Source organism: Oxyura jamaicensis, chromosome 7, assembly GCF_011077185.1.
Source record: "Oxyura jamaicensis isolate SHBP4307 breed ruddy duck chromosome 7, BPBGC_Ojam_1.0, whole genome shotgun sequence".
NCBI lineage: Eukaryota > Metazoa > Chordata > Aves > Anseriformes > Anatidae > Oxyura > Oxyura jamaicensis.
The window spans coordinates 12,282,683-12,304,656 of record NC_048899.1 but is presented as its reverse complement, the minus strand read 5'-3'; the positions used below and the strand labels follow the sequence as shown (position 1 = coordinate 12,304,656).

Genomic DNA, 21,974 nt, shown 5'->3' with positions numbered 1-21,974 from the left:
CTCCTCAGATTGCTGTTTCATCACACATCAGAGTAACTCGCTCTAAAAACATATATTCTCTTCAGATTCAAAATGCTGCAGTGAGTGACACTGGAAAATACACAGTCAAAGCTAAAAATTACCATGGGCAGTGCTCTGCTACAGCATCTTTGACTGTACTCCGTAAGTTTGTTCTCTGGGTCTTGTGTTCAGACTAATCAGGACTTTTTGCTGTGGTGCATCTACTAAAACGATTTTTGATTTTAAAAAAAAAAAAAAAAAAAAAAAAAAAACACTCCAGTAAAGTTGATACAGGTAGTTTAACAAGTTTCTATTTATTTTCTATATTTATATATCTACAAAACTAAAACAGCATTAGAAATCTTCCCACAGAGGAGCACACAGATGCTCCATTACATCCATAGATAAGTGTTAACGGAAAGTAGTGAACATTCCTTCTAAGATGACCCTGTTACTAAGACCTTGGTCTGGCAAGTACTCTTTTCTTAATTGCTAACCAGAATCTGTTTTGATAAAGTAATTCTGCATTTAAAAACTGTTATGGTAACTTACCTATAACTGAACCAGGTTTAGGATTTTACTGGCTGTACAGGGACATCTCCGTTCCTAGCACAAACAGGTTACTATAGTTTGCTTGGATGAATGTGCTTGTGCTTAAAGGAAAGCTGCAGTGACCAATCTCTTCTGCTTTCTTTGATAGTTACAGAGCAGCGCAGTGAAGTATAGAACTCACAATACCATACCTGTAAGAACTTGAAAATGTTTCACAACTTCTGAAAATATGAACTGAACACACAATTTCTCAATGTCAAATTCTAATAATAGCTCTAATAGGAAATACTGTGTGATGACCTATTTCTTCTTAAGTATGTTTTTCCTTCAAGCTCATACATACTAGTAACAGTTCTGTTTCCTATTTGTTTCATTTACAAATTAGCATTTGTAACTTGGGCATCTTGAATCAAAGGATTGTAAAGAATTTTATTCTCCACTGCAGTTTTCCATTGAAAGCAAACAATGCGCTCTTCATTTCTGTGAAATTAACCATTGAGACTGCATGACTTCTTTAGTTAATGCCATGTTATTGGTTTTTCTTCTATGTTTGCGATGCTCCCAGCTCTAATTGAAGAACCTCCAAAAGAGGTAGTATTGAAGACAAGTGGCGACGCAAGCATGCACGAAAGTTTTTCTTCTCAGTCCTTTCAAATGGCTTCTTCTAAACAAGAGGCTTCATTCAGCAGTTTCAGCAGTAGCAGCATGACTGAAATGAAATTTGCGAGCATGTCTGCCAAAAGCATGTCCTCCATGAAAGAATCCATTGTAGAGATGAGCTCCAGCAGTATTATGGGGAAATCTAGTGTGGCTCAACTGGAAAGTTCAACTAGTAAGATGCTTAAATCAGGTCTGAGAGGTGAGCAATGCAATTATTGGTAGAGTTAGTGCTTTGAATATCTTGAAGTAGTCCCTAGAGTAAACCTGCTGCATGTCAAAAGGGCTTAGTGGAAACAGACTAACTTGATATTTCTTCTCCTGTTTTGTAAAGGAACACCACCCAAAATTGAAGCTCTCCCATCTGATATCAGTATTGATGAAGGAAAAGTTCTCACAGTATCTTGTGCCTTTTCGGGTGAACCTGCTCCTGAAATAACATGGTACTGCAGAGGGAGAAAAATTACCAGTCAGGACCAGCAAGGCAGATTCCACATTGAAACCAGCGAAGATCTAACCACCTTGATCATCATGGACGTCCAGAAGAACGACGGTGGACTTTATACCCTGAATTTAGGAAATGAATTTGGTACTGATTCTGCCACTGTGAATATTAATATTCGATCAATGTAGAGAGCTTGATCTGTATTATTTACACTTGTCTTTTTACAAGTGATTAATATATGGACTGAAATATCTGATCTGTAAATATTAAAAAAAAATATTTTTGTACCTACCTGAATGAGACAAAGTCCAGAGATATACATTATGACTTATAGTCATTATTGACCTAAGAATTTTAAACACTTTTTTCACTGACATGTACATACTGTATATAGCCGAAGTTAACGGTTATGAAGTTTTGTACCATTTATTTTATGACATTTTGAAATGTAACTTTTGGAATTAACAGTTGGTAGGAGAAAGTTTCCTAGCAAACGACTACCCTGCTCAACATTTAACTAATTTTTGTGCCTCAACTCATTGTTGATGTCTAAGAATGCCTCAACAGGTAGAGAGGCTCCCTGTTGAAGATTACCTACACCTAAGAGATGATACTGTGCATTGTATTTCATACGTGCACAAATATTTATGTTGAATCAGAAATGTAAGGCATTAGTGATGCTTGCAATTACCCTCCTGTAAGCATTGCTTTAATGTTTTACATTTTATCTGATTATGTCATACTTTCCATGCCTGACTGACAATTTTTGGACAAAGTGCAAGCGGCCAACACTTTGTTCACCCACTGTTTGGGTACTGTTTCTGACACACTGACTGCCTGAATAGCTTTAAAAAGCAACATCACCTGGCCATCCCCTTAATAAACAAAGCTATTGAGGTACTCAAGTGCAGCAGCAGTACCAACTCTTGGAGGTTCGTAGGGTGCAGTGATTGCATTTGTGTGGTAGTATTAGATACCTAGTAGTCATTTCCAGGCAACTAAGCAGTGAACCACAGTTTGAAAACAAACTGTTGTTACAACATCAAATACCGCCCTGCACTTCAATTTGCTTTAGTTCTCCTAATGTAGTAATAAATCTTGTTAGCTGTTGAGCCTCCTTGAGATAGAATTGTTAATTTGAAATAAAGCATGCTATCTGCACCTTCAAATGTGTGATTCCTTGTTATTTATTTATTGTACTCTGCTTTTATAGTTCATGTACTATACTACAGAGTTGCTGAAAGAGAAGTCTGGGTAGAACTGCGATTCCCCACTGTAAGCTGGGTAACTGTTGGAAGTTTAGCCATCTACCAAACACATCCTGGCCATCAGCCTATAGAGGACTAACACACACAAAAGTAAATAATTTTTCACAGGTTCTTCACTGACTAAGGATAAATTCTAGCATATGCCTAAGCATTATGCTGTTTTTATTATGTCTCTTGAGTGAATTTCCAGGCCTTCCACTATGCCCTATATAGAAACATTAGTAATCTTTTTTCTTAACAGCTGGTCTCTGCTGGAAGCAGTTTAAAAACTGCCTCCAGGAAACCCAGCTATTGGCTCCTCTATTTGGCAGCTGCAGATAGTTGTAGACTAGTTGACCATTGACTTGGACCTAAAAGTTCTCACCTGCTGCGGGTCATTAGGGGCCCATACCCCATCAGCTCTTCACCCTTCAAGTCAGCTGACACACCTATGGGGAGCAAAGCCTTTACATTCTGGGGCAGGGGGAGAAAATCACAAATCCCATACAGGCAGGTCACAGTTTTGGAAAAGAGTATCAAGTTCAAAAGAGCAATTCTGCTTCTAGAATTCACTCTGATCAGCAGAAAGAGCTTGAGAGCAAAAACTCAAAGCAATGCTACACTGCTTCAGAGCCTGTAGAAGTCTCATAAGTGGTGCAGGAGAGTTATTTGGCAACACCACGTATTATGACTCCCAGCATACTACTAATAAAAAGAAAGACCTGAAATTTGTCAAAAGCAGTAAACACAGGTAGTATGTTTAAAAGCTTATCCTAAAAAGATGCACTGAAGATACAGACTGATTCTTTTTTCTTTCCTGTAAGCCTATAGTACTATCAACCATTAGCTATCCAAATGATACATTTTTTTTTAATGTATCATGTAACAGACGACAAATAATAGAAAACCTTAATTAACTTCAGCAAGCACCGATGTCGGGCAGTTTTATACTTAGACAAGACAAACCCTGCATTGGGACAAAAGTAGCAAGCTGTTACTAAAGCCACCACCTCTCCTCCCTGATCCTTGCTACTCTACAATCTTACCAGGCAGGGCAGTTCCACCCCTGGGGCTGGGAGAGGTGGGGCAGCATTCACCTGACATTTATCTTCCCTGTTTTTAACGCATCTCTAATGGCCACCACTGAGAAGCTAGTAGGGATATAAAAAGAATTCTGAAGAAAAATTTATAGTAATAGAATTTGATAGGGCAATTGAAACATAAAACGGCTTGTATTTAATAATTTTAAGGTACTTACTTAATAAATAAAATCACTATTTGAAGCCACAGCTTGAGTGTAAATGCCCTCAAAATCATCTACTGCAGCACTCATACCACTGTAAACCTACCAAGAGCAAGAGAACATGTTTTAGCTGAAGTATGAAACATTCCTAGATATGTCATAGCTGGGGACTTACACTGTGCAGTGTACACTGAGAGGCTGTGGTGGTTTTACTCAGGTGGGCTCTCTCACTCCCCCTCCTCAAAGAGGAACAGGGAAAAAATATGATGAAAAGGGCTCAAGGGTTGAGATAAGGATGAGGAGATCACACGGTAATTATCGTGACAGGCAAAACAAACTCAGCCTAGGGAGATAGTAAGATTTATTACCTCTTACAAACAAGCTAGAGAAGTGAGAAACAAAGGAAACAAACCAAAAGCACCTCCCCCCCCCATCCACCCTCCTCTACCTCCTCCCCCGAGCGGCACAGGGGAACGAGGGAATGGGGGCTATGGTCAGTCTATAGCGCTTCGCCGCTGCTCCTTCTCGGTCACTCTCGTCCCCTGTGCTGTGGGGTCCCTCCCACGGGATGCACTCCTTGCTGAACTGATCCAGCGTGGGCTTCCCACAGGCAGCAGCTCTTCAAGAACTGCTCCAGATATGGGTCCGTACCACGGGGTCCATCTCTCGGGAGCAAACTGCTCCAACCTGGGTCCCCCACAGGCAGCAGCTCCTGCCAGGTCACCTGCTCCTGCGTGGTCTCCTCTCCACGGGCTGCAGGTCCAGCCTAGAATCTGCTCTGGCAGGGGTCTTCCACAGGCCACAGCCTCCGTTGGTGCATGTCCATCTGCTCCATCGTGGGCTCCTCCCACAGGCTGCAGCGTGGAACCCTGCTCCACCGTGGTACTCCATGGGCTGCAGGGGGACAGCCTGCTTCACCATGGGCCTCACCACAGACTACAGAGGACTTCTGCTCCAGCACCTGGAGCACCTCTCCCACTCCTTCTTCATTGACCTTGGCACCTGCAAGGCTGTTCCTCACTCCTCTCACTCTCCCAGCTGCTGTGTGGCGCAGCGTTTTTTTCCCGTCTTAAATCTGCTCTCACAGAGGCGCAAACAACATCACTTACTGGCTTAGCTCTGGTCAGCAGTGGGGCCCTTACCAAACATGGGGCAGCTTCTAGATCCTTCTCACAGAAGCCACCCCATGGCCCCCTGCTACCAAAACCTTGCCACATAAACCCACTACAGAGGCTTAACAACCTCAAGCCCCATGCTAATCAGCCTACCTAGGTTACCAGAAACACAAGATCTAGCACCATTCACCAGCTGGGAAAACAGACTTTGCTTCTCAACAGGGTATCTCAGCTTAGTGCTGTAGAGCACTAACAGGGCTGAAATCATCCATGGTACAAGCTCAGCATCACATGGATAGTGTTAAAGTCACAAAGCCAGAGCCAAAGTGAGCTCCTCTCTGGCTAATAAATGGAAATGAAACATGGTCTAAAGTCAAAATACGGATTTCAAAAGCTAAGTTTTGGGTCAAGACAAGTTCCAGACATTTTCAAGTAATGGAACCATTTAGAAGCAATGAAGATGACAAAGGATTGTGAGTGTGCAGTATTTTTTCCTTACAGGCAAAAGTAAAAATGAACAACAAAAAATAAGGTTTTTAAAAGGCCATTAATTTTAGTTGTTAAAGCATTCAAAGGGGAAAAAAAAATATCTCAAAATCTCAAGAAACCATCTAATTCTAATTCCATTACAGGAATTAAAAAATAATTTTCAAGACAACGCACAAGGATACACAGGTACAGCCAGCCAGCCTTGTTTCAGCAACTTATATGCACATATATTTGACAATGTTACCACTAAAAATGGACTAGTCAGTAGTCTCAGCAGAATGTAATAGTCACAAAATAATAATAATAATAATCTGCAGACTTAAGCATGGATTGTATTCCACAAATGCTACTGAAAATTTAGTCTTCAATGTCCTCTATTGAATCTAGACACATTTCCATGATCAAGTGGAAAACATTCTGGTGTGGCAGCATAAGCAGGTTTGTTCTGTCTGTAATGCTGCCTCAACTCTACATGGTACTTAAACTAGCACACCTAACTTTAAGCTGATGAGTCACTCCCATGCCTAAAAATAGGATTTAAAGCACTTACAGGATTTGCTGAAGTACAATTTTAATAGATAATTCTACATGCCAACCTGCTGAGCCATTGTTTTTTATAGGACTACTAAATGAATGCTAATGTAGAGGTGACATTGATAAAGTCACAACATAAAGCTTCAGTCTTCTTCAATTTCATAGAAGACATCCCAAAACAATTCTCAGATTATAATTCTCAGACAACGGATTAAGCAGTCTCTGAATAAAAATAAATACATAAAATGAAGCATGAATATTTGAAATTATTTGCCCACTCTATTCAGGTAGAATACTGGGATTTTTTTTTACTTTACAGGCTGACACTTGCTCTGTTTAAAGACAAAACCAATTGCACTACAGGACCAAGTTCACAAAAATATCCTAGCACTAATGTCTGAAGACATTTAGACAAAGAATGATATGTCACAATGATAGTGCATAGAAAAATGAGTCAGATCCATATAAGGTAACAGCACCCTGCTTCTGCAACTCTCATCTAAACTTTGCAGAAAATGTCTAGGCAGCCAAGGTGAAGATAGATATAGAAATAGCCAAAGCAACATTTAGCTCAAGAGAACATGGAGGAAAGGATGTGACATTCTTAAATCTTGACACACTCCCCCACTTTGAACTGAGAAGAATTACCTTTGGCATCCTTAATCAACACCCTTGGAGCCATGTATTTACCCTTTTCTTTAAACATAATGCATTCCATTTGCTTGTTTTTTAAACAAAGCCATAAAATACAGTTGTGCTCTTACCTTTAACTCTCTCTCCCATATGAGTACGAGTTAAGAACGGTCATGATACGGCTACGAACGTACCTACAGTGTCCTACCCTGAAGAAAAAGAAGGTACCAGACAGCAATGTGGCGAAATGGTGTGACTACTTTCTTATGGCACTCACTTGCCAAACAATATTCTGACTTGCTCATGCAGGCTTAACAAATACTAAAATGCCAACTGAAGCAATTAAATTCCTAAGTGGCACCTTCAAATCAGTATTGTACACAGTGGGAACAAAAAATGGTAAGGCATTTCTTTTAGCATGTTATAAAGTGGAGCCCAGTACACTCACTTTCTACTAAACTTTGTCATGCTTATTAGACATCCTCTACAAAATAATGAAGAACAGGTGGCTCTGCTGTATGGGTAGAGGAATGCTTAGTTTCTGAATCTCTTACCATTTCATTGCTTAAACTAGCTGCTAAGCTGCTGAGTCCTGAGACAGTGACATTTCTAAGGGTGTTATAATCATCTGATGACCTTTACAAGTGAAACAATCTGTATGATCCTTTGGTCTTCAGTGTTAAGTAGCAGATATTTTCAGGATAGCAGCTGTGGCTTTGGTTACTCAGCTTCTAAATGACCCCCCCCCAGCCCCCCCGCCCTTTAATCAGTAACATTCTGTTTTAGAGGTTGATCTGAAATGCTTAGGTTCAGCCCTGTAAGTAGTCAGCAAAGAAATGTCAATGGCAGGCATGTTTTACATTAACTCTTTTAAAGCTAAATAACGAGGATCACCTGAAAAAAATAGATTTCAGACAAAGAAGTTTCCTCCATTCTTGTATTATACTTCTGTAAAAAGTTGCTAAGTGTAGCATCAGCAGTAACAACAGTTACAATACCTATACTGATTCTGGTGTAACAAGCAAAATTTAAGTTCACAGTTTGTTAAATTAACACAAATACTTATGTCATTTTAAAAATAAATTAAATGCAAAAATGTTATGCATTGCAATGTATATTTGTATGTTTTGGGATACAGTAATGCCTGTATTCCAAAAACTGACTTCCACTCGGGGTGGGGGAGGAGGGAAATCAAGCTGACACTATAAGCTAATTTACTTACTATACTTGCATACAATGGGTGAAAAGACATAATTAATTTTCAGAGTTTTAGACTCTGAGCATTGTAATGTAAATATTCATGAATTTCTAAGTGCCTGATCATTAATTCTTTATAGAGTACAAGCTGGTATGCCATTTAAGTGCATTCCATTTCTAATCATCTAATGTTTGAAACTTCATAGATAAAAGTCAATAAATAGAAATTAGCACTTTTAGCCTAAGTATACGTAGTATGCTTATATCCTTTAAGTGATAAATGCTTTAAAAAATGAATTTGGTTTCACTGGGAGCTCTTCGGAAGCAAGTGAGATCAAAACTAGAAGCATCAATTACATATCCTATGTAGACATTCAGCTCCTATTCTCCACCAGAAAGAGTAACAATATAATTATTAATTACAGATTAGCTCTCCCCTAACCCTGGAAATGAAAAGAGCATATAGAGTTTTCTAATCTTACTGTATATAGACTACTGTGGTTCTTCCACAGTATCATTTTCCAAAATTACTTCTTAGATCCTGACACCAAAAGTATGATGGCATATATTCACTGATTTCCTTTAAATACATTTTAGGATTTTAGCCATATTGTTTAGCAGAGGTAGATAAAAAAGATGATCTAACTTTAGCAAGAACATGTTGCATATATATTAAGACATCATTCCAGCTTTAGTCACATAAAGAAACCCAACACAGTGCTGAAGAAATTATATAACCATTGTGCTGGAATCTAAGCCTTACAACCTGTGTCTAACCAATCCTATTACAAATATTTTATCAGCAGTATTTAAAATGCTGAATTACAACTACATGCACAGATCAGTCTCAATGATGTTTTTTCGCACAATGTGGAGTCCGAACTATTTTTTCTATAGTAGCTGGAAGCCAGATACAGATACCCGTTAATGTGACATGGACTTAACACTGTACAATCTGGAAGCAACCTCTGTGAAATTTCAATAAGCAGCTCTAAAACAATGTATATGATTCAATGAAACACTCAGCAATATGCTGTTTACTTCTCTGAACATGTCTTTAATACTTATTTTTACAATTGTCTTAAGTGTCATACAGAATACATTAAAGCAAAATTTCAGGAAAAATGTACAAGCGTGTGTGGCTGATATGCAAATACTAGCTGCATGAAAACTGAACACAAATAACAGCTCTGAGCTGGTATCCATAAATCACTTTACTCACACAAGATCTTCAATTCCATTTGACCCCCAACATAATGGTTTAAAACCTGTTAGTCTAGACAGGCAACAGGTTGTATGGTTTTCCTCAACATTTGGATCTATTTTGATTTAGATGAATCAACATACCAGAAGTTTATAATGAAAATTTCCATTCCAAGCCCATCTGTCTTTTCCACACTGCTTCAAAAACAACAAATTATTCATATACACTAAAGGAAGACAAACAAGATAGACCAAATTAAAGACTTGTGTATAAAAAGAGATTTTGGTATGTGCTTGAGTGCAAAAAACCATGTGCATTTATTTAGGAATTGTGTAAATCAAAAACAGTAAATGGCTTGCTTAAAGTGCTCTACAGCTAAGACTTTACAGACCAAGTTTATCCCTAAATGAATACAAAAAAAAAAAAATCCCCCAAAGTTTACAATGCTAACTCTAGCAACCTTATGGACCAAGGTGCTAATAAGCACTGTTATACTACACAACTCATGAATTATTCAGAGTCAGAATCCGATCTCACAGTTAATGCAAATTTACACTGATGTAACTGAGAGCAGAATCCATCTCATGGTTTATACCACCTTGAAATGATAATAAAGGAGTCACCAAATCACAAGCTTCCTCTTGTATAAATATGTCATAAATAAAATATGTGTAGATACAAATATCCATTTCAACAGCAGCTTCATGGTCTAATAGGTTCAGCTCTTACTTCTATAATACTTTGCTAAAAACACATCTCAAGTGAGCAGAGTAAATCTTAGCCATGTTGTATTAGCTACTTGTGATACTACACACCCCAGAAACAATTTATGGATATTTTGAAGCCTTTAGTAGATCCTCAGATCTTCAGTAGTGAAATTAGGTAAAAAAATTCTGATGCAAAAAAGAATAAATAAATAAAAATTATTAAATATCCAATGCTTGGTACAAATGCTTCATATTAAGTTATTTTCATATATTTGTTTAGAAAAATACACTAAATATTTCTACTTTCATTGGCTAAAAATAAGGACCGGATTATGTATATCCTTGTGTTTTTAAAGAAGGCAATGTCAATTACCATTAAGCTGCTAGAATAGACCTATTAGTGCCCAGTCCCACAGCCCTTATGCAGGCAAAAAAGCCACTGCAGGGCTATCATAGCTCCAGGCAGATTGCTTGTACAAATGACCAGCAGGCCCATGGCACAAATTGCATTTTCTCCAAAAAAAAGAAACCTTTTTGCTAAAGTTTTTGACCTGTAGATTTACTAATGTATCAGTCAGACCTTCACACTTTAAAAAGAGCAACATTTACAAATGTAGATGCTTATCTGTTAAACCATCATTTGTTCCAAAAAATGCACATTCAAACTGTGAAATATTAGGAAAATACTCTTGCAAATAAACTATATAAAGATAAAATACACTTCAAAGATAGTTTTTATGTTATTGTATAAAGTGCAGAGAAATCCTTCTAAAAAGGGAAATGACTACTTTCTATAACAACAGTATAATTACAGCAGCCTTTGCATAGCATTATTTATAGAAAATTGAATACTTTCAATTTCTTCATGAAGGAAAGGATGAGAGAGTCTCTTCCAGTTCAGATCTTTCCTTTGATACTGATCTATTTTCTTCAGGAATGGCTGATGATACCACCAGATCTCCATTGACAGCACTTCTAGAACAGTGAGCAGATCCTATGAAAATATCAATAAGTATTTACATTTCAATGAAAAAACCCTCATTCAATCTGTCAGTTATTCTATTTGCTAATTATTTCCTATTGGACTTCTCCAAAAATACTTCAATTAATACCATGGCCAAGGGTGATGGATACAAAGAATTTTCAGTTAGTATGTGGTCACTTTTTTCTTTTAAACAATGATTTTTATATTATGAACAACAGTAATCTGTGAGGTGCAGACAAATTCTGTATGATGAAGAAAAAAATTTTGAAGAAGAAAAACTGATGAATCAATAAGCATTTAATTAAAATATTTTCTATTATCAAAATGAGATGGATGACTTCCTGCAAGTTCAGTATTGCTAGGCTACCTGGCACGAAAGAGAATGAAGATAACTAAAAGGTAGTAGAGGGAGCTTCTAACAAAGGAAAAAGAAAAAAAAAAAAAAAAAAGGAAAGAAAGTGAGCTAGAAGCTAGAGCTAGTAAGGAACCAAAAAAGTCTGGTATTAGCAGAAACACACAAGACTTCTCAGCAATTCTGAAAAGAATCAGACTGGGTGACCAACCCCAGGAGAAGGTCCAGATATTAACAACAGACTTATGTTACAGAAAGCAAGAATGATCTGCAATTACCTAGGCAGTGAGATGCAGACTGGAATCTAAACTAAGTTTGTTAGCCTGGGATAGATGCTAGCAGACCTTAAACAGGTGGCAGGTGAGTGAGATAAAAGTGGTGGTTGTCCTGCAGTACGTGAGCATCAGAGAACCAATAAGATGGTGTGGCAGTGCAAATACTTGTGCTGTGATAGTGTAAAGCATTAGTACCATTTTTGGACTTGCATGGACTTTCAGCACTGCACAGGCCCCACTTTTTTTTTCAATCCAACTGAGGCACTAGGAACTCCAGAAGGAAGCAAGACTAAATCAGAACTAGAAGAGAAGAACTGGTCATGTTAAAGTCTCCCTGAGAGGATTTAGGATGGAGTCAAAAGGAGAACAAGAGTCAAGACCTAAAAAGACAGAACTGGATACTAACTCACTCAGTAGGCCCCTCTAACCAGTAGGGTCTAATATTCTGAACATGACATCACTTCATCATTTTTTTGGTTGTTTTTATTTATTATTAGCAAGGCTGCACTATTTCAGAACAGTGGTGCTCTCCACAACAGGCAAGCAGACACTGAAATGAATGATCTTTCAGCAATGCATTGTGGGGAAATTAACCACCCCACCACCCCCCATTCAGAGGGACCAAAGAAAGGAGAATTTGTTTAGCAATAACAAGCAGATAGCAAGTAACATATGCCACATCACATACCAAAATAATGTTCATGCAAGGTCCAACCAACACTCCTGTTCTGGTTGGGTCTCCATTTTAGATTACAAGCAGTCCTACTTATTTCAGTACAACTGCTCCAGCTGTAAGATCCTTTTCCATACGAATGAAAGCTAGCAAAAGTCACCTACATAAAAACCTACACTAGTGCTCCGATTTATAATGTTGCAACCTTACAACCAACTCTTTTTTCTTATATAGATATCAGCACTAAAACAGTTGCTGTAAACAGGGTAATGAATTCTACAGAAAGATAGAAAAGAAAACCATCCCTCTTCCAAACTTACTTTGAGAATCTTCCAGGGGACTATCACTGTAAGACTCTGTATCTGAGTATGTTCTTCTGCGTCGCTGTGATAATCGGTGAAGGGATGAAATTGGTTCTTTTACAGAGTGATTATTCCTACAAATGAAACAAGATATATTAGCAAGAATATTCTGTAACAACCCACACAAACTTAACATACTTCAAAATAATTCTGGTTTTTAGTTTGTCAATATCAATAATGTTTTTCACTAAGGCAAAAATAACATAATCAACAGAAAATTTTGATTTTCACAATTTCAATGCCTGAAAATTGAAATAAAAATGTAATACAGTGTTTGCAAGCAGAAGACAGTAATTCAAAAATCTGAAAGACTGACCCAGAAAGAATACAGCATTTTAAGTTACACATCTAATTTTATGAAGTCAGCAGAAGAAGTCATAAAGTTTCTAGCATGAAGAAATATTTACAGGGCAAGTATGAGAGTCATTATGACACAATGAGCTCCATTATTTGCCACTGACACCAATAATCTGCTCCTTAGCTTTCAAAATTAGATCAATTTATGCCAATTATTTTCACAAGTGAAAATTTTCTCTCATATGTTTATTTTAATGCCAGCATGTTCAGGGAGGTATTTTAAGAAATAAAGAAAAAAAAAAAATGAAATAGAAAATTACCTTTCTGAATAACAAGGACCAGGGTGGCTAATGGAACGCTTCATCTAGGAAGAAAAAAAAATGCCACAAGCTACTTTCAAGAATAGTATACATACCTACACTAATTTATACTCTATTTACAGCCTCTACAAAGAGGGTGGGTAATCTTTCTTTTTTTATACATATATACATTTAAAATAACTGTTCTTAATGTGAAGTCTGCTTTAACTATATGGAAATGGATGGATTGCTACCAATATTAAAAGTTTTAAAGCATTCACACAGGAAATGCAATTTACTACACAGAATACTATCTAGTTAGAGAGCCATTTGTCAATTCACATGGTATAGAAATGTTGAAGTATTTTCCCCCACAAAAAGCCAGTTTAAATTCTCCATTACAAAAGAAAGCCAAAAGTCTGCCTCTTGATTCTGCCTCTTGCGGTTCTTCTGATATCACTGCCAAATCTCTATGTGTGAAAGTTATTAAGTTATACAAATGACATACAGAATTGTATGTCATTTGATGGGATGGAAGATAAAAGGACAATATCCAAGTACAAAGAAAGGGACTCTTACAACACAGCCTATCTTAGAAACTACATATGTGATCAGTAAGACATTTAAGATGATTTCACATACACTGTCATCCTAAAAGAAATAATTAGTAATGAAGAGTTATGCGAGTATCTTTGCCATTATTTACGTTTTTGATATATAAGGGCATGTTATATTAATATGAACGTTTTTGAATTATATACATTGAAAAATAACCTATGTTGCTCAAGTGCTTCAAGTCACAAGGCAGGTGTCTGTTTAACTGAGGAAAAAATAAATCTCATTTATTTCTGAGATATCTCAGTACAGGGTCTTGACACATATGACCAATTACCCTGATTATGGGAATGCTAGCAAACGAAGACTGGAAACAGAGAAGTATTGATTTATAAAATATTTAGGACCTGCACTGATCACAGTAGTGTCAAGATTTCATTTGCTGATGTCATAACACACTGCAATACTATAGCCTTCTGCCGTTCTTCCCCACATCTAACCAACTGCATGACACTTAGAAAAAATAGTATTTTTAAATGTTTAAACCATTTGGACAGGTGATGGTGACACAGGAGAAACCAAGGGATCAGGGTGAGGCAGCTGGAACATTTCTGGCTTAAACTTGGCATTAGCAATCTTCACACATTCTTCAAGTGTTGTGATAAATGTATTACAGGTGGCACTAAGCAAGGAAGAGGCTTCATTCATGTTCTGAAAATAAATGAAAGCACAAACATAAGCAAGAAAAAAATGCAAATACAATTCCCCCCCCATACCCACTTATTTCCCTCCTTCCCACTAAGAACTAGTGATAACTTCCATTTCCCATTTACTTAATCAAACGTACACTTACATTGCGGTCAGTTAAGCAACTAAATGTGACAGCACTCTGATTTCTTTCTGACATCTGAATTTTTTAGGGTATCAGCCAATGATGCTATGTTTTTACTGTAAATACAAGAAGCTTGTCTCAGAATAGCTATCTGGTAACAGAAGGTCAGTGAAATAAAAGAATGGCATGTGAACAGCTTTATCGCTCCAGTGCAACAATTCTGCAGGCCATTTTCACCTTGCTGTTGCCAACTGACAGTCATTTTCTCTTTTGTGACAAAGTGTCGACACCTTGCTTTACTTTGCCCTAAGTCACAGAATCATAGAATAGTTTGGATTGGAAAGGACCTTAAAAATCACCTAATTCCAGCCCCCTGCTATGGGCAGGGTTGCCTCTCCCTAGACCAGGTTGCTCAAAGCCCCATCCAGCCTGGCTTTGGGAACTTCTAGGCATGGGGCATCCACAGTTTCTCTGGGCTACCTGTTCCTGTGCCTCACCACCCTCATATTAAAGAGTTTCTTCCAAATATCTAATCTAAATCTAGTCTAGTTTAAAACCATTAGTTTTAAACCCTTTAGTTTAAAACCACTACTCCTTGTCCTACCACTACACTCCCTGATAAGGAATCCCTCTCCTGGTTTCTTGTAGGCCCCCTTTAGGTACTGGAAGGCCACCAAAAGGTAACCCCAGGGAGGAACACCCCTGTCCCTAGGTAGGCTTCAACCACCAGCCTTTTAGTGAAGTGGGCAACAGTATTTTCCATACACTATTCAAGAGTATAAAGAATGAGGCCCAGCATTTACTTTCATTCAAAAATAGAAATACTAGAATACTTTGAATTGTGTATATTCAGAGAGACTTTGCAGGTTTCCGATACCCGTAACGCTGTCTCTTACTGACAACAAAATGGAATACCGTCCTAAAGGAAGTAAAGAATGGACAAACAAGATAGATAGTTTCAACCACTCTGCACGTAACAGAGATCTGAAACAAGACAAATTACTGTATAGCTGATGTGACAGCTCTTCTGGCCTTTTAACCAAATGACTCAATAACACAATTGATTCCTAATACATTTTATGGTTAAAATTAAATCATACAGGTTCTTTGTGCACTTATAATCAATGTCAGCATTATGTACACTCAACCACTCAAAATCTGACTTAAATCTGAGTTAAAACTCCCAACATTCAGAAGAAGGGAAAAAAGCATAAGATGTCAGCAGAAACTTTAGTTGAACTATGTAATCAGGTTCTCCAATGCCATTCTAGAAATTCAATACCTCAATGCTGGGAGGAGAACGAGTCTCATCACGGTGAACAAATTCTTGTATTGTATGAACTTGCTGCATTAAAAGATCACAGTAGAGACGAAGTTCGGACATTTTGGTTTTAAGAGATTCATTGGTCTCACTTATTTCTGTAAGAAAAAAAGGAAATGTCAATTTATGGCATATCATTTATTACATATCCTAATTTTTTAAGTGCACTTCTCATTTAAATTTAAATACCGATTTAAAAATTTGCTTAAGCTATCACTTGAATTTGAGAAAAATTGGATTCTGCAATGAATCAAGAACTATATTTGAAGCAGACACCAGAGTTTGTACTTTTTGATAACTGATGCTACTTTAATGACCACAATGACAGAGGCATATAACAAGAAATGATAAAGTTGAAATCTTTCTTAGCTACAGTGCAATGTAGGAAAAAAATCAGTAGATTACATTTATCCCCGTTAGAGTGGGTAAATGGTTACATCAAGACATTCAAAAATATATATATTCTCATGGGTTATATTGACTTCCTTCAGTGGAGGTAATTTCATCCAGTGTGTTTTAGTGTGTTTTCCTCCAGTAAAAGGAAACTTGTACAATGCCCGCATACTGAAATTCTAGATGCCTTAATGTCAAGGACGACAGAGCTGAATACATTCAGGAATTTTAATAATGAAGCATATGATTGGTTTTACATACAAGTCATTTTTTTGTAACTTGGACAGAATAAAGACACAGAATATCACCGCTGGAATGTCTGTAAAAATATATTAGGCATATAACTAAGATGCATGTATTTTCTCAAAAAGGGCCCAGGGAATTAGACATCTAAACCCCATGGACATTGAGTTTAAACTCCCTCTCCTTCTAACTATTAGACTCCTAGTCAGACATGCATATTTGTAGAAGAGAAAGGAGTCTGAACTGATAGCAACTGATACAGGTTTCTTTGAAGTAAACAGAACTCATGTTCATGGCAGTTGTGAACTTGATACTTCATATGGTCACAGCAACATTCCTAGAATGCCATACAGATATGAGGTACAGGACAAATCTTATGACAGCACAGAAATCCAAATTGGAAATTTGAATTCCAAATCCAAATCCAAAATGGAAAGGCAATACAGAAAACATAGAAGTGATAACGCCTATGATCAGCAAAATAAAGTAAAAAACAGACTATGCAACACAGTGATTTGCATCATTTACTAATACAGTTCAAACATCATGGGGAAATTTACATTACAGATGACTAGGAATAATTACAGTTCATCTTTTAAAGACAATAGTACTCAATTTCTAACACAATATTTGCGCTATCATTACCTGAAAACAAACATTTGAAAAAGTGGTTTGCTTGTGCGTGCTCAAGGTAACACACATACCTTTTTCTTTTTTTGTTCTAGTATCTGCTAAACAGGCTTTTGCACTCCCCAGTGCTACCAGCCACCTCTGCCTTTCAGCTGCATTAACTGCTTTCATATAGAAATGCTGTTCCCCTGGGATGATTAGCTCCATTCTGGTGTTGTCTGTTGCGTGAACTTACAATAGAGAAGAATAAAAGAACAACTTTGAAAAAAACAAAACAAAACAAAACACAATCTGGTAACAATTATTTATTAAAAACAAATCAAAGTATTTAGTAATACAGTACACCACAATAATACAGTAAATCACAATGTGCTGCTGCCAAATAACAGAAAGCCTATGCCTTCAAGTGAAAAGGCAGGAATAACAGACACTAAACAAACAATGGCTAAACTCAAGTAAAATGGGGTTCCCTTACTGCATTAAGAAATCAATTCATGAATCTGTAGTAACTTATACTCCAACCCTGATCTAAATATGGGAAACTGAAGAGTTTTGTTAAAGGACAGTATTTATGGAGGACTAAAAACTGAATTAATCGCCTTTCTAGATGAAACCTGTCTTCAGGTCCCATAGTCCTAGAAACAAGAACTGAGGTAGACTCCATTTACAGTCCATTATATTCATATAATATGATGAGTTCTAAATCTCAAAAAAGAGCTCCAAGTGTGAAAACATTCTTCTTTGTCCCCATTTCATAATTCACATTCATTATTATTTGTAAACTACGAAGCAATGACATTAGACTATAAATATATGAAAACAGAGGAGAAAAGTTTGTGATGCAAAACTGATCTCTTCTTGTCTCCCTGACAGCTAAAATTTCTTCTGGCAGAAACATAATTCTTACCTTTTATTTCACACACAGCCATCTTTATACTTCCTTTGCTGCCTTTGCAAACATCATCTTGTGAATCATAGTACGACAATATCCCATTGTCTAAAACAAACCACCGAGGCTGCCAACCTAGCAAGATCGAAAACAGGAAAAAGAAAGTTTAGTCTAATTACTACATTGCTAATTAAATTAAGCTCTTTGGCTGCTAAAACTTTTACAAAAGATGCAAACATTACACTACTCCCATGACACACCAGGAAGTAAAGAATCTGTGGTCTGAAGACCGGAGCTGCTCTACAATCAAACCAGTATTACACAGCTATTTCATTCCCATTCATTTTGAATGCAAGGTTGGCGGTATTTCAGCGTTCACTATACTCCATTCTACCGCAGAATGCAATTTTAATTTAGCTACTATGGAATCCCATTTTGAAGACTGATAAATCACATACCTCTGAAGAAAAATTATTTTTAAAATATATTTTTCAGGTAGACTTCCTTTAGATTGTAGTCCCAGAAATAAATGACTGTCATCACAAACTGCTATGTTCATTCTCCTCTCTCTGCCTACTGTATTTCAATGAAAAAATCTGTATTTCACACTTAACTACTGACATACTGTTTCCTCTGAAAGTAGCCCGGCTCCAGTGTCAACAACAATTTAACAACAGGCATTGTGCTGGGAATTGAGACATAGCTTACATTACTAAGAGTCCACTTGTGAGGACAGCATACACCAACTCCCCTACTACTGTTTTCACCAGCTTTACATCAGCAAAACTATTTAATGATCTCTGACTTCATTAATTCTACAAAAGAGAGCAGATTACACATGCACATGCAACTCTGACAACTCTACGCAGCATAACACTAAGTAGAAATGCTGATTTATTTTAATCAGAGAGGGCCTTGACAGTAATTTATCTCTTAATTTATTTTACAGCTATTTCATAAAGCTCAACACTAAGTGGATAGGTACTCTATTTTTTAATACTACCAGATATGAATATTTTTGCCTAGCAAAGCACCTTGGTTTCTAAAAACAACCTAGAACTAAAACATTCCAGTAGAAGATAGTAAGCACTCAGGCCTATTACAGCCTGGGTCGGCTAGGCAATATGAGCAGACTCTCCCTCTAGTTTACAACCTGAGACCAAGCATATACCTTCCTGCCTGGCTTATGGCTCGAAACAGCAGTAGCTATGCAGCCAAGAACTCAACACATTTGGCGATATGACAGTGTGGTCCACGGTGCTCACCATCCTGTCATCCCAAGAGAGCAAGCTGCAGCCACTCGGCAGCACCACGCTCTAACACCGGAGGCTTCCTCAAGCACCCACTAGAGGCTTCATACTGCTCACGTGCAGTCATTACCAATTTTAACACTGATTCAGAAAGCGCAGGACCAGATCCCATTACATCATGTCACAGTTCCAGGATAAGGAAATTAAAATGAGTAACTTTATTTTTTAAAGTTATTTATTAGCTATAATGGTAAACGTCTTTATCATTTAAAATGCAGGGGATAATAAGCAGATCCACATTCTCACACACACACAAAAAAAAAGTAAAAACACCGAGGGACCCCAGTTCCCAGGGGAAAGATTTTAAGTAATATGTGCACACCACAACTTTAACACTAAAGTAATATAAAAACAGCCATGAAATGACTGTATGGAAGAGCATGTCGTGTAAAAGGCAGCTCAGAAACGCACCCGTGTTTTTTTTAAGCTATGTCGTGTTGCAAAACATTGACTCTGCACTGTGCTTATCTCCTAGGCACATGTCCATGTCAGTGCATTTCTGAACGGTGTTATTCTGATAAAAAGGGACCCTATATGGATGATTAATTCAGCCCCATATTATTCTGGCTTTGGAAAAAAAAAAAAAAAATCTGCAAGGGTTTTAAAAGACCCCGGTGCCTCACAGAAGCAAGTAAAAGAACAAAGCCACCTCTTACTTGAATTTGGGCAAATAAAGTGTCCTGTATTCAACTAAATATTTAATAAATTCCTTCACAAGTCCTTAGATGAACATGTATTATTTAAGTAAGAAGAAGGAAACTAAATAATGTTTTCCACAAGCAACAATAACAAGCTCCTTTGCTGCTTGGCTTCTACTGTAAATGGTACCACAAATACCACAGCCTATTTTTGGCTACAAAAACATATACCAGAGTAACCAAAAAGTTGATAAAAACTTTGAAAAAAATCACGGATATGCTTTTTTTTTTTTTTTTTTTAATTTGTTTCCCTCATATTCAGGAAATTCTGGGGAATTTCTGACACTATAATTTTCAAATGCAACTGGAGCAGATGCTGTCAGCTGGGCAACACACATGGAAGGAAGGGTTCTGCAGTTCAGTATATTAGAGGGCTGCTGACTTTTAGTGGAAGTTAGCTGCATATAAGTTTTTATCAAACACCACAAAGGTTCATTTCCCATGACCTTTTACCTTTCACCGAATTTTCTTCTGGTCACAAAAATGAAAGTGAGAAATACCATTCTATTTTGAAAAGAAATTTGCACTCATTTTCATACATAGCCGCATTTTTTTCCATTAATGCTATTCCCCGCATTCACTGTGAAGCAACCAAAATATCTTATCTAACAGCTATGTAATTCCAGCACGAGTATGGAATCCTTCCACTGGAAGGCCAGTATATGTGGACGTGGATTTGCTCTGAAAAATACAAAACTACGTACATTTCAATTCCAAGCAAGCACACAATCCTTGCAGTGTGGGGCCTGCACTTTATTATAAACGCTCAGAACTTAAGTTTTACACCACTCCACATTCAACACCTGAATTCACCTAATTTAAAGAAAAAAAAAACAACAAACAGCACAGGCAAAGACCAAGAGGGCAAAGAAGGCACGGACGGCCTGCCAAAGCCACCCAAGAGGCCTGGTGAGGCACAGTATGTGATCCAGCTCTGATCTGCTTTACAGGCACAATTACAGCATCAGAAGAGGAATCTTCTTCCCCGTGAAAGTACAGCCTGTCCACTGGTATCTCCAGGGGGAGGTGACGACTTTGTTATGACAGAGGATGAACCAAACACTTCTGACAGCAAACGCAGGCCTTTAGTGCGCTTCTGCCCACAGCACTTCACAAAATATATTTACCCAGAACGTGTCCTCCAGAACCAAAGTTTGTTTGCATATTTCACAGGTTAGGATACAGACGCAGAGAGTGCAAACAATGACCATCCCAAGTCGAATCAAGAGAATCCAGGCTGGGTAAGCATTCAGCACCCAACATTTAAAGACCGAGCCCTGCGTGACTCCTGAGCCGCACGTGGGGACACCGGTAAGGCTGTGCGCCGCAAACATAAGATGGAGGGGAAAGATGCGACAGCCGCAACGAGCCGCCCGGGGCAGCGGCCGCCCGCGGGCCGCCCAGCAGAGCCCCCGGCCCGGCTGTCAGCCCGCAGCCCCCGCCGGCCTCGGGTGCCCGGAGCACGGCGCCCCTCACGCAGGCTCCGCCGCGCCGCAGGCCCGGCCGCCCCGAGCCGCCCCCGGCCCCGGCGCCGGCGCCTACCCGCCAGGTAGTTGGTCCACTTGTACAGGGCCCCCTCCATCGCTCACAGCCCCGCGCCGCCCCGCATCCTCCTACGCCGCCGCGGGGAAAGCGCGGCCACCGCCGCGGGGATGGGCGCTCCCCTCCCGTCCCCGCCGCTGCTCCCTGCGCGGCGGGGGAGCCGCTCGGCCCGGCCCGGCTCGGCTGGGCCCGGCTCGGTTCAGCCCAGCCCCGGCACGGCAGCGGCCCCGGCGGCGCCACCCGGCCGGCGGGGCGCTCCGCGCCTCCCATGCGCGTCCCCCGGCCGCTCCCCGCC

At 38.6% G+C, this 21,974-nt stretch overlaps 2 protein-coding genes across 4 annotated transcripts in view; one reads left to right on the top strand and one right to left on the bottom strand.

Annotated features, from left to right (window-relative positions):
* The window catches only part of LOC118169716 (titin-like), a 241,538-nt gene extending 238,719 nt beyond the window's left edge, over positions 1–2,819 (top strand). The window contains exons 305-307 of the mRNA XM_035331227.1: positions 9–162; positions 1,118–1,411; positions 1,544–2,819. Of these exons, the coding sequence (XP_035187118.1) occupies positions 9–162; positions 1,118–1,411; positions 1,544–1,842 (747 nt within the window). The 3' untranslated portion in view covers positions 1,843–2,819. The remainder of the gene's footprint in view (positions 1–8; positions 163–1,117; positions 1,412–1,543) is intronic.
* Positions 2,820–9,146: 6,327 nt separating this feature from the next.
* PLEKHA3 (pleckstrin homology domain containing A3) lies at positions 9,147–21,889 on the bottom strand. 3 transcript variants are annotated; one of them, XM_035331432.1, is made up of 8 exons: positions 21,680–21,889; positions 18,148–18,264; positions 17,315–17,470; positions 15,936–16,072; positions 14,368–14,532; positions 13,288–13,331; positions 12,629–12,744; positions 9,147–11,017 (listed from the first exon to the last, which is right to left on the bottom strand). In XM_035331432.1, the coding sequence occupies exons 1-8, from the start codon at positions 21,717–21,719 to the stop codon at positions 10,887–10,889; spliced, it is 906 nt and encodes a 301-aa protein (XP_035187323.1). In that variant the 5' UTR covers positions 21,720–21,889; the 3' UTR covers positions 9,147–10,886. The 3 variants fall into 3 exon arrangements, with proteins under 3 accessions (XP_035187323.1, XP_035187324.1, XP_035187325.1); XM_035331433.1 differs by lacking the exon at positions 17,315–17,470; XM_035331434.1 differs by lacking the exon at positions 21,680–21,889 and having other exon boundaries at positions 17,315–17,498.
* Positions 21,890–21,974: the final 85 nt, after the last annotated feature.